The sequence below is a fragment of the Phyllostomus discolor genome, chromosome 14 (assembly GCF_004126475.2).
Source record: "Phyllostomus discolor isolate MPI-MPIP mPhyDis1 chromosome 14, mPhyDis1.pri.v3, whole genome shotgun sequence".
NCBI classification, from domain to species: domain Eukaryota; kingdom Metazoa; phylum Chordata; class Mammalia; order Chiroptera; family Phyllostomidae; genus Phyllostomus; species Phyllostomus discolor.
The window spans coordinates 1519093-1531270 of record NC_040916.2 but is presented as its reverse complement, the minus strand read 5'-3'; the positions used below and the strand labels follow the sequence as shown (position 1 = coordinate 1531270).

The 12178-nt window shown below is 45.5% G+C and overlaps 1 protein-coding gene across 3 annotated transcripts in view; it reads right to left on the bottom strand.

Moving 5' to 3' along the window:
* The window catches only part of CADM3 (cell adhesion molecule 3), a 31365-nt gene extending 27159 nt beyond the window's left edge, over positions 1 to 4206 (bottom strand). Inside the window, exon 1 of one of the 3 annotated variants that reach the window (XM_036015612.1) lies at positions 3940 to 4206. In XM_036015612.1, the coding sequence (XP_035871505.1) occupies positions 3940 to 4021 (82 nt within the window). In that variant the 5' untranslated portion in view covers positions 4022 to 4206. The remainder of the gene's footprint in view (positions 1 to 3939) is intronic. The other 2 variants (XM_028530648.2, XM_028530649.2) reach the window with 2 other exon arrangements.
* Positions 4207 to 12178: the final 7972 nt, after the last annotated feature.

Below are 12178 nucleotides of genomic sequence, written 5' to 3'. Positions count from 1 at the left end.
TCTAAAGATTTATAGAGCAATGGCTGAACTACCTATTCTGCTATTTCACAGTGACCAGTACACACAAAAAAATGCCATCTGTAGAATTTTATGGCTGCAGAACTATGAGTCACTCTCCAAGTGAATAGTGAATGTCTCCAACAAGGCACTCTTGAAATTACATTTGGACCTTCTTTCTTCCTCAGTTGGCAAGTTGGAAGAAGGAGAGAAGGAGAAAGAATGAGAAAGTAAGCAAGAGCACCAGAGAACCTAATGGTAGTGAGCTGACTCATATTACTGTCATTCTAGGGAACAGAATTTCAAACCTTATGTAGCAGAACTACAAGTTGTGCCTTAGGGAGTATAGGGAGTGTGGGGAAGCCAAGGAGAAGAGTAAAAGGGCTACAGGTCTTATTCCTCTGTTTCAAAGAGAGCAATTTTTCTTTTATCTGTTTTGTTTATTCGAGAAAGAATTCTCACATCTTTAAAGAAAGTGAGAAAAACACTACCCTAGAAGAAACTACTAAAACCAAATAGTGCTTAGCCCTGGAGAGAACTTAGGATAGAGTCTTTGGCATAACTTCTGAATTGGCATTGACATTCCACAGCTTGGGTCCATAGCACACAGGCTGGTTCTGCATGGAATCAACTAAACTCTGCTAGACCAGTGTCTCTCTAGTGGTCTCAACTTCTCTGTACCAGAAAATGCACATCTGAAAGAAGAGCATATACTTCCTAAGGGTTACAGCTGCAACTAGGAACAGAAAGTGGATGGAGAAGGTCTGCCAAGCAGATATGCAGGCTCCTCTAGAGAGAATGTCTTCTGGACCTCTCTAGCACACAGGGCATGATCTCTCTACTGGGCACCTTGCCAGGGGGCTGCAGAATGGATGGCAGTGAATAGAGGGTCATTGGGAAGGGAAAAGATATTCATTCATGTGTGGGGGAGTGCAGTACAAGGTTAAATTGCTGTAACCTGGTCTAAAGCAAAGTGAGGCTGTCCACCTATCCATCTCTACACTAGGTCAATTCATGTAGTTGTAGAAGTAATTTGAGAGGGAAGAATCCAAGGCTGATTACAATGTTGAATGTCAAAATGCTAACGAGAGAGATAACCACAGGACACATTAGGTTCATAGGGCTTGTTTTCCCCACACCCGGAATGCTAACTTTTGGCAATACTAGTAGAGAAATGTAAGAAGGAGGGAGCAGGTGGAAAACTGTCTAAACTGTTCCTGAGCTTCTAGCCATAGCTCTAATGGCCAGGTTCAGATATTACTGCTTGCTCTTCTCCAGCCTCTCAATCCCTGTTCAGCCTTATGAACCTAAAAATATATGCTGTACTCCAGGGAACAATATACCTCAGCAGCATATGAAACCTGTTTTTCTTATTCTAAATGGAAACAGTCACTCTACCACACCCCTTTGACCACTCAAGCATCAGCATACTAAGTAAGGTATCTTGTCCTTAAACCTTCATACTGCATCTGTCCCTGTTTTGGTCAAACACTACGAGGTAAGGTATGAACTGCCTCACTTCCTCCCCAGACCAACTCAGGGGTACTAGGCATCCCTTCTGCATGATCCTGGTCAGAATAGTTTCATTAATGATCATTGTATTTATGCACCCACCTCCCACTATCAGAGATGGCCTTCTTAGATCCAGAAACTAAGAGGTAAACTTTATTTAAATAAATGATCATATGTGGTTGTAGCTTTCATACATTCATGCATCCAGAGACACTGCACACCAGACATGAGTTCCCACTATCTGGACAGATGATGCTGTACAAGGAAAATGATGCTTGAGTTAACTCTTCTAAGTTAACAGACCTTTCTTCTCATCTCCAGCTTCCCAAGATCTTCAGAAATTCTCTATTCAAAATTTATTGCCTCCCAATCTTTCCCTCAAGCCACTGTTCTAAGACATATTTATAAGTAAGAGGACAGAGCATTTCTCTTCCTCTCAACCTTAAACCTGCATGGAGGCTGGTCCCCCAAGTTAAGGCAAAAAAAAAAACAAACCAAAACAAACAAAAAAACATAGTGCAGCTGGTGAAGACTTAGCTAACATATAGATTTACTCTGTTCTCCAGTATTTAAATTCTAGAATTGAAGAGCTCCTAGCTTTCTGGGGTGATTTCTTTTTGTTTAGGTACCATCCTGGAACCATTAGTTCCCATTGCTGAACAGGTGCAGTTTGAGTCACATCTGTCTCTCTTTAATGCAACTAGCAGGGGCTGCAGTTGAAAGTCAAATCTAGTAGAGGGTCATTACTGAGATACAAACACCCAGTGCCTCTCTTTGCCTTGCACTTGGCTTGCCCTCTTTCTGGACTCTCCACATCTTCTCCGTGAGCTGGCTCAGCAATGCAGGCCTCTGGGCGAGGGGGACTCCTTATAGGAGGGAGAGGCTGCTGTCTCTGTAGTGACTTAGGAAGGAGCTCTCTTTGGAGACTGTCGATGGGTACAGGGTGGAAGGAGTCAGCTACCCAGCTTTAGGGAGGTGATTTCCAGTGTCCCCACATCTGTGAAAGCTCCTTTATCATGATGGAGATAGGAATGGGAGGAGGTCAGGCAAGATGAAGTGATTATCCCTCCAGCACCCTGGCTTGTTGCCTATTTTCTTCAGATGAAATTCTCTACATCATCCTCCCCAGTTTTAATCCCTCCCCTTTCCACCTCCGCCCCACCCTGTGCCCATCCATCCTGGCCACTGGGTCCATCACCCAAGAGCCTCCTCCCTTTTCTCCTCCCCTGCGGTTCTTTCTGTTTTTCGCTGGCATCTGGCCGGTCACAGTTACCACCCTCCCCCTCACTCGCCCCACATCCCTTTGCTCTGCAGAGGTCCTATTCCTCCCCCCTCCCCCACCCCTTGCCCAGCTCTGACAAGGCTGGAGACAGGAGGATGCATTCCTTTAGTCCCTTCACAGCCAGCTGCCCTCCCTCCTCTGGGACCCTAGGCTCTGAGCACTGACTGCCTTCCTTGTCTCCTTACAAACTGCCCCCTACCACCCCATTAACCGTCAGCAGCCTTTAAGAAAGCTGAGGTGCCCACACAACCCTGACCTACATAGCCAGGTCCAGGGCAGCTGGAGGGGCTCTTTCCCAAGGCCCCTCATCACTGTACCCCATCCCCCAAGTTTGAGCTCCAGACTGTGGCTAAGATGCTAGGCATGCTACCCCACCCCAGATTTGGGAAAATAAATGTTTAGCTCAGGAAAGCTTTGGGTTTTTCATGCATCCTTTTTCCCAAGTATCTCGATCTTTTCTTTTGCCTAACCACCCCCACTCCCCTGTTCATGTTTGGGTTTCTTTCCCCCACTTTTCCATGGTTAAGGATACTGTCATCCTCGGGCGGGCCTAATCTGCCCAGTGTTGTTATTTTGCTCCAAGAAGAAGGCCCCTTCCTTGCCTATGCTCCCCTCAACAGCCTCACCCAGGCCCCCTTCCCTAGCCACTTGGATGTCCGCCTCAGGTAGGGGAGTGGAGATGTTTGCATACAGCAGTTTGGGGAATTGCATTGGCCACCCAACCCTCCAGACATACATACACAAACGCCCGACACACGCCCTGATTGTCTCACTCCGCCCCCAACACACACTGACACAGACACACACATACACATACACAGCAACGCAGAACCAGACACCAATAGAGACGCGCACACCCAGACACACACGGACAGCAACACAACCAGGCTCTGGGCTGGTATAACAGGCCACAACCCCTCTGTACAAGCAGACACACTCGACATTATAAAGGAGAGTGTATACCCAGCACACACACGACCCACGGAGACACAGATGCTGAGACAGACATAGGGGTACTGGCACCCGCTGGCGACTTAAACCCCAGGTTCCAAACAAAGCCGGCAGACTTCCTGTGCCCCTAGAGCCGCTTAAAACCCCCGCCCCGGTCGCTGCCCACCTCCCCTGGCGCCGCCTCCTTTCTCACTCACCGTCCTGGGAGAGGTTGGCCTCGCCAGGAGCCCAGCAGCAGGCGAAGAGCATGAGCAAAGGGAGAGCGGAAGGGGCCCCCATTGTGCTTCCCGGCCGGCTCCCTGCTGGGCGCGGGCAAGCCTGGGTCCCCGGGGGCTGGGGCTGGGGAGGAAGTAGAATACAACGCAGAAAGGGCACCCCGGAGCCACTAGAACCCCGGGTCCAAGGCGGGGACGGGAGGGAGCCGGCACTGCTGCAGTCGCTGGGATTAAATAGGACGCTCGGAACAAACCATTCGGTTGGAGGTGGAGGGGGGCGATGACGGGTTGGGCTGGTCGCTGTGGAGGGGGGGCAAAGGAGTGGACTGCCGCATTCCCCACTCCCCCTTCTCCCCATGCCCCCTCCCTGCTGCCGCGGCTCCTTCCACCCTCTCCCCCGGGAGTTCCGCCAGCCTTGCTCGGGTGTGGAGCTCAGGGAGGTAGCTGCCCTAGTGGCAGAGCCCAGCGTGCACCCCTGTTAGGTTTGGGGTGGAGGGAAGGAGCTGGGCAGGGCCCTGGGCCAGCTGGCTAGAGCGGCCACTGCAGGCCTAGGCAAGGGTGTGCCCACTAGCCTCCAAAGCTTCACCCTCCCCTCTTTAGCAACTGGGGATTCCCAAGAGTCCTGGGGGTCCCCTATCAACAGTGTGCCCAGGGACCTCCCCCCACTGGGTAACCATTTGCCTTGACCATTCTCAACACTAAAGCCCCTAGTTCCTCTAACCCAAGAGCTCCTAGTCTCTCCAGCAACAATTTGTGGCCTCAGGCGATTTCCTTTGAAAGACATCATTCAGTAAACATTTCCCTTCATCCCTTGTCACAGAAATTATCCCCCTTCCCCCAAAACAGTAATAATTTCCCTTATTAAGACTCTTGCCCAACCCAAAGGCCTGCAAAGCAACCCAGTTTCCCCCTTAATATTTCCTATGCTCCACCTTTACTCTATGGCCTTTTCTCCAATATTTTTCTTTTTCCTTAATCTCTCAGAGGCTCTTGTTCTTGCTTCTCAGGTTTTAGTGAATAAGATTCCTGGGTCAGTGGTCTGATTTACAGACCCTCAGGAAGCTTCCCCTTTAAGGATCTGTGCATCTGTGTTTAATGTAGTTCTTGTCCCTGACCCAAATATAGTATGGATGAGAGGCAGGGTGTCCATACTTGCTCTTGGCTCACTAGTTCCAAATCCCTTGGGGTTCCTATTCTTTGTGGTTAAGTATCTCCAGAAGAGCCTTGGAACATCTTAGAAAGGGATCCTTCTGAGTCAGTTTGTTTGAACTCATATTTTGGGAATCAACTTCTAAATTTTAGAATCTCTGAATGAAAGAATTTTACATTTATAGGCATTCTTAGAAAATATGTGTTTCAACCCTTTATTATTCAGGCTCAACTTAGGTCCAAAGGGCTTTAGCTGACCTACCCAAGGTTATACAGACAGTTAATAATAGAAAACACAATGTCAGTTAGGGCATGGAATGGTAAGGTTTTCAAGGTACTTTCCATCTTGTTTGGCCATATTTTGTCCCTAGATGAGGGATTTGGGTCCATGTCCTCCAACTCCTGGACCAGTCCCCTCCTGTGCTGATGACTGGGCCACACCCTAGTAATCCTTAAAGTTTAGATGACCTTTCTCCCTCTCAGCCCTTTGTGATGGATACAAGCACAAGGGTGTGGGAAGTACTTTGTAATTATTAAAGCTCTCTATAAATGTTAGTCACAGATGGAGAGGCTCAGAAAGAATATTCTCCAGGGACATCATTCAGGATAGTCAGGCGCTGCCCCACTGTTTTTCCCTCAGTGTTTCTAGAGCTTATCCATGGTTTCTGTGAAAAGAGCTCTGCCTGCCTCTTGAATATTTCCTGAGTATATGGGTTGTTTTTAAGAATTATTGGCAGGACAGTGTTTGATTATCTTGGGCTGCCTGTCTTGCCAGCCTTGACACTTGTCAGTGACTCCAAATTATTCCTCCTCCCGGTTCTCTGGCATCTTGAAACCTCTGAGAGACAAAGATGGAGGGATTAGTGTGATTGAGAGACGTAAAGAGCTGGGTGTAAGAGAGAGGAGAGAATGGTCTGGGGTGGAGGAGGAGGATACAATGGGAAAACTGGACTAGCTGACAAAGGTTGGACCAAGTTGGCATGAATTTAGCCATGCAGAGAATAGCAAGGAGCAGGTGTGTTTTCAAAAAAAAAAAAAAAGGATGTAAATGTAACAGGGTGCAGCCAAGAGGGGGGACCCCAAATAGGGATTCGGAATGGGGTCCAGAACTCAAAGTGTTCAGGAAATATTAAGATGTCCTCACTGCCCACCCCCCTCCACAGGTGTCGGTTTGGGGAAAGGATACTTGGAGCAGAGCCATTGAGAGCTGTTTTGTATAGCAACAGCTTGCAGCTAACCTCTGGCATGGTCATTTAACATATCTATAACCTTTAACTGGTTACATAGATATGTTAAATAGCTGTATCCATGCTCAGAGCCAGGGGAATAGAAGTAACTTCCCCACCAAGACTAACTTAGGGGGCAGGTCCCCCAAGTTAGAGTGCCTGCAGGAGAGCTTGGAGAAGATTGGCTCTATGACATGGGGCCTCACCTGCCCAGACTCACAATGGCAGCCCAGTAAAGCTGGAACGATATGAGAGTGCTGGCAAGTGTAGCCAATTGTGGGAGGAGTCAGAAATGGGGCTGCAGAGGAAGACTGGCACGGGGATTTAAACTGAGATGCGACAGCCATTGTGCCGAGAGGACCACGTGGCTGTGGACATGTAAAAGAACTACGCAGTTTTGCCAGAGTAGGGACTCCCATGGCCGTTGTGTAGAGAGAACCACATGGCTTTGGCTGAGTGGGTATCCTCGCAGCTTTAGGAGTGGGGACCACCACCTGGCTTTAGCAGAGATCCTGATGACACAGCTGATGGTGCCAGGAACCAAGGGAGGCCTACCAGCCGAGATGGATTACTGGGAAGAACCGGGGGCTGACTGAGCCATGGACTTCTATTTCCTTTCCTGAGATACGGTACCCCAGACTGGGCAAAGAGGGGAAGGAAGGACTGTATGTGTTTGTGGGTGTTTTAAGGGACATTGGGATTTTGATGAAGACATTAGGTCACTACTTTAAGTCTGTACAGCATTAAATGAACATTTCCTTTCCTTTTCATGAATTTCTGGCATTGAGAGACGTCTTTCCTATAAGGTGGTGGACACATTGAACCAGAGCGGTTCCTTTCAGTAATAGTATATCACCCTTGCCCCCCCAACCCTGTTGTTCTATAACAGAACTTCAGAGGGGAAGGATCTACCCTAGTTAAAGGATTTTAAAAAAAAATATTTTATTGATAATGCTATTACAGTTGTCCCATTACCCCCCTTCATTCCCCTCCACCCTGCACACCCTCTCCCACCCCTATTTCCCCCTTTAGTTCAAGTCCATGTGTCATAAGTTCTTTAGCTTCTACATTTCCCATACTATTCTTGCCCTCCCCCTGATTATTTTCTGCCTACCATCTATGCTACTTATTCTCTGTACCTGTTCCCCCTCTTTCTTCCTCCCACTCCCCTGTTGCTATCCCTCCATGTGATATCCATTTCTGTGCCTCTGTTCCTGTTCTAGTTGCTTGCTTAGTTTGGTTTTGTTTTAGTTTTAGGTGTGATCGTTAATTGTGACTTTGCTGTCATTTTACTATACATGTTTTTTTATCTTCTTTTTCTTAGATAAGTCCCTTTAACATTTCATATAATAAGGGCTTGGTGATGATGAGCTCCTTCAACTTGACCTTATCTGAGAAGCACTTGATTTGCCCTTCCATTCTAAATGAAACTTTGCTGGATAGAACAATCTTGGATGAAGGTCCTTGCCTTTCATGACTTGGGATACTTCTTTCCAGCCCCTTCTTGCCTGTAGTCTCTGTTGAGAAATCAGCTGACAGTCTGATGGGAACTCCTTTGTAGGTGACTGTCTCCTTATCTCTTGCTGCTTCTAGGATTCTCTCCTTCATTTTTACCTTGGCTAATTTAATTATGATGTGCCTTGGTGTGTTCCTCCTTGGGTCCAACTTGTTTGGGACTCTGAGCTTTTTGGACTTCCTGGGAGTTTATTTTCTTTGCCAGATTGGGGAAGTTCTCCTTTAGTATCTGTTCAAATAAGTTTTCAGTTTGTTGCTCTTCCTCTTCTCCTTCTGGTCCCCCTATAATTCAGATGTTGGAACATTTAAAGATGTCTTGGAGCTTCCTAAGCCTGTCCTCATTTTTTTTTTGAATTCTTATTTCTTCATTCTTTTCTGATTGGATATTTCTTTCCTCCTTTTGGACCACTCCATTGATTTGAGTCCCAGTTTCCTTCCCATCATTATTAGTTCCCTGTACATTTTCCTTTATTTCACTTACTATAGCCTTCAGTTTTTCATCTAATTTGTGACTAAATTCAACCAATTCTGTGAGCACCCTGATCACCAGTGCTTTGAACTGTGCATCTGATAGGTTGGCTATTTCTTGGTTGTTTAAAAGTTTTGGCTCTGGGGCTTTGATTTGTTCTTCTGTTTGAGCCATCTTTTTTTTTGGGGGGGGGTCGTTGTTCTGGTCGCACCTGTTACATATGAGGGGTGGAGCCTTAGGTGTTCACCAGGGTGGGGCAACCCAGTTGCTGGGTTATGATGCTATATGTGGGGGTGGGGTCAGAGAGGGAACAATGGTGCTTGCTATGGTCTTCATTGGACTTCAGTCCCTTCTGCCACTTTCCCCAAGCAAACTGGGCTTTTCTGGTGCTAATTGCCATGTGGGTGGGCTTGTGCACCCCATGGGTCTTTCCAACAGCCTCTCCTGTGAGCCTGGGACTCCCTCCCTGCACCTCAACCCCCACAGGTGTTTTCAATCAGTGCCCCAAGGCTCTATTTCCTGGCACTGGGACCCTGGGATTGCCCAGTCAGCCAGCTGCCTTGTGTGCAGTGCCTTGCTTCACAATCGCCACCTTGCTGAGTCTGCCAGTTGCCATCCCTCACCTGGGGTGTTCCAGCCCAGGGTCTGCCTGTTGTGGTCTTGCGTGCCCAGGATGGCTTACACCAGTCCCAACGCTCTTTGTTCCGTGACCTCTCTCTGCCCAGCTGCCCAACTCCACCCCTTTTACTGGTCTGGATGAACTTGTCTATTTTAACTCCTTGATTGTCTGACTTCCATACAGTTTCATTTTCTGTAAGTTCTGGTTGTTATTCTGTTTCTAAATTGTTGTTGTCCCTATCTTGGTTGTGGGAGGGGGCACAGTGTGTCTATCTACACCTCTGTCTTGGCCAGAAGTCCCAATCAGATTTTTAAAAAAATATTTTATGTATTCTTAGAGAGGAAGGGAGAAAGAGGAAGAGAAACATTGAGAGAACCACTGAACTACCTAGCTAAAGGATCTTAATGGCTAAAAAGTATTATCTTTGGAGCTAGAAGAAAACTTAGAGATCAGGTAAGTGAGTTTAAGAGAGGACAGGTTAGTGTTGGTGGGAACTGAGATTGGGGATGAGTGGAATGGTGGTGGCAGGATGTGGGATTAGGTCCCAAGTGCTTCTAGCTGTTTTTGTTTTCTTTCTTGTCTGCTCTTCTGCAGTGGTCCCCTTCTGCTTCTCCTTCTTTAATTCTCTAATGATTCTGCTGGTCCAGCCCCGCCTTGCACTGGCACTGCCTGGGAGAAGAACTAAGTGTGGGAGGAGAGGAGGAGAGTTGTTTTGGAGACAGAGTATTAAGAAGAAGCACATAAGACTCTGGGATGCTCCTGTCTCCCTTTCCATTTTCCACATCATCAGTATAAGTTTGGCAGTACTTTAGGTTCTGGGAGTAGGAAGCAGCCATTGACTTTTAGAATCATAGACTAAAAGAGTATTAGAGGTATAAGAGACCTCAACATTACCTAATTAATATCCCTTGTTGAACAGATGATGAAAATGAAACTCAGAGAAGTTAAGTGACTTTCTTTGTTCATACAGCTGTATAGTAAAAGGCTACCAGTATCGCAGAGGGGAGGCACATACTTCCCTTGGAGGCAAGAGAAATAAGTAGAAACAATCCCAGTACTCCCCAGCAGTGCACAATCTGAGGAATTCCTCACTCCTCCATAGCTCAGAGTGAAAGGGTAGTTATTCCTACAGATGTGGATGTCTACACTGGAATAACTCTTTATCTGTAACCATTCTAATGCCCTTTGTACATTTGCACCCAGTACCACACAGACACCCTATTCACCAGGAAGAGAGTTTCATAAATAAGACTGGCCTATAAGGATTGTCCCTATCATAAAAATAGGTAAAATAAAAGTATCTATGCTGGATTGTGATCTCTACAGTTTTTTACCCCTGTAAAATGCTGTGGCATACAATATGTATTTCCAAGAGACTTGCATAAAGTCTGGAGTGGGTTGTCTGTGGGATTAAAGAATTGGTAGCCACAGTGATAATTGGGGGTTGTGGCAGAGAAGGGGAATGAAGGGAAGGCGAGTTTTGGCTCCCGGATGCCCCTGTCCACTCAGCAACAGCCTGGGTCACTGGGGGTGTGGAATGTGAAGCTGGCACCATGCTGGGCTCCACAGCTGTGTGGGCCCTCAGCATTCCTTTCCCCACACTGCTCCTATAGAGGGAGAAGAGGGAACTCGGCCTGAGTTGGGTGAATACAATATATTCATCTGGAAGGGAGATGACAACACCTGTAGGAAAAAAACTCAGAAGACTTGGCTCAGTTCTACATTGCACTGTAACCTTTCTTGTCTGTATGGCCTTTTCTTTACCAGTAAATTCTACATAGATTTTCACATTGTTTTCCTCTTTTATTTTTCACCTAACTAAACCAGTACTCCTTATTCAGCTTCTTACTTCTACTACCCAGTTTTAATCAACCCCATCTTTAATAAGCTCTGTATGCATTTTAATTCTAACCTTAATTGAATTCTAATTTAACCATAACTACTAACCCTAACACAAAACCCAATTTAATTGTCAGTTTTAACCAGTATCTTAATTCCAATCGGTTATAAGACAGTAACTAGGACAGCAACTTGCACATAATAAAAATGATCACAACTACCATTTATTGAGAACCTATTGTATGCTGACTTTGCACTGGATACTTTACATACATACTATCTTATTTAGGTACCTGAAAGTACCCTAATGTAATGGGATTATTAGCTGTCTTACAAATAGAGATAACATAATTTAAGGAGGTTATGTAATTTTTGAATACTACATCCAAATCTGCTATTTACTTTCTGTTTGACTGGAAAGCCTGTGCTCATTTTTTTTTTTTTTTTGCCAATAAATACTCCTTGGTCATCTTTCTAAAATCCTAACTAATTCTAACTGGAATGATTTCTAACATACTGCATTTTTTGAAAGTATATTGGTAGATTTTAAGAAATAAAGAGTAGTACAAAATAGAAATCAAATATACACAAAACAAGAGGCCAAATTTCCCTGCCCAGAAACCCCATTGACACTTGAAAACATTAAAGTAATGTATAAATACATTACTTTAAATATATATAAATACATTACTTTAAAGTTAATCAAGCTAGAAACAACAAAGCTAAAAGCAAAAGCCTTCTTCTCCTTCCCAGACTGGCCATACTATACACTGCCAGGGGTATCATTCAATTTGGTGTTGTACAAAACAGCAGTCCTGCCTCCCATGGCATAAGAAGGCAGGTACAGTCAAGGTAAATACCAGTGGAACCACCTATGTATGTACATGACTTAGACATGAAGATCACTGGACACTTTGAATTTAGAATTAACAATGACTATTAAAGACCAAGTTTCTATATACTAAGCTCTTTACATGTATTATGTCTTTTAATATTCACAAGCTCTCTGTGCAGTATACATTTCCCTTATTTTACAGATGAGAATAGCAAGGACTGGAGAAGCCAAGTCACCGGCACAATAACACAAAGATGGTGAAAGAGAAACCAAGGTTTCAAATATAGATTTGTCATACTCCAAAGCCTAAATTTTTAACCACTAGATTTTGCTGAAAAGGCTTGTGAGAAACAAGTTATTTGATCTTGCTTCTGAAGGAGAGATAGGAAGAAGAATGACCTATGAGACTGTAGATGAACTCATCACTGTGGGAAGAAACAGGACAAAAGGAAAAGGAGCAAGAAAAGTAAAAGTGCAGGAGGAACCGAGTAAGAGGTGAAATGAGTAAGAAGTGAGAGAGCAATCAAAGAATAGAACAGATATGAGTGGAGACCAGAGACATTTTTGTG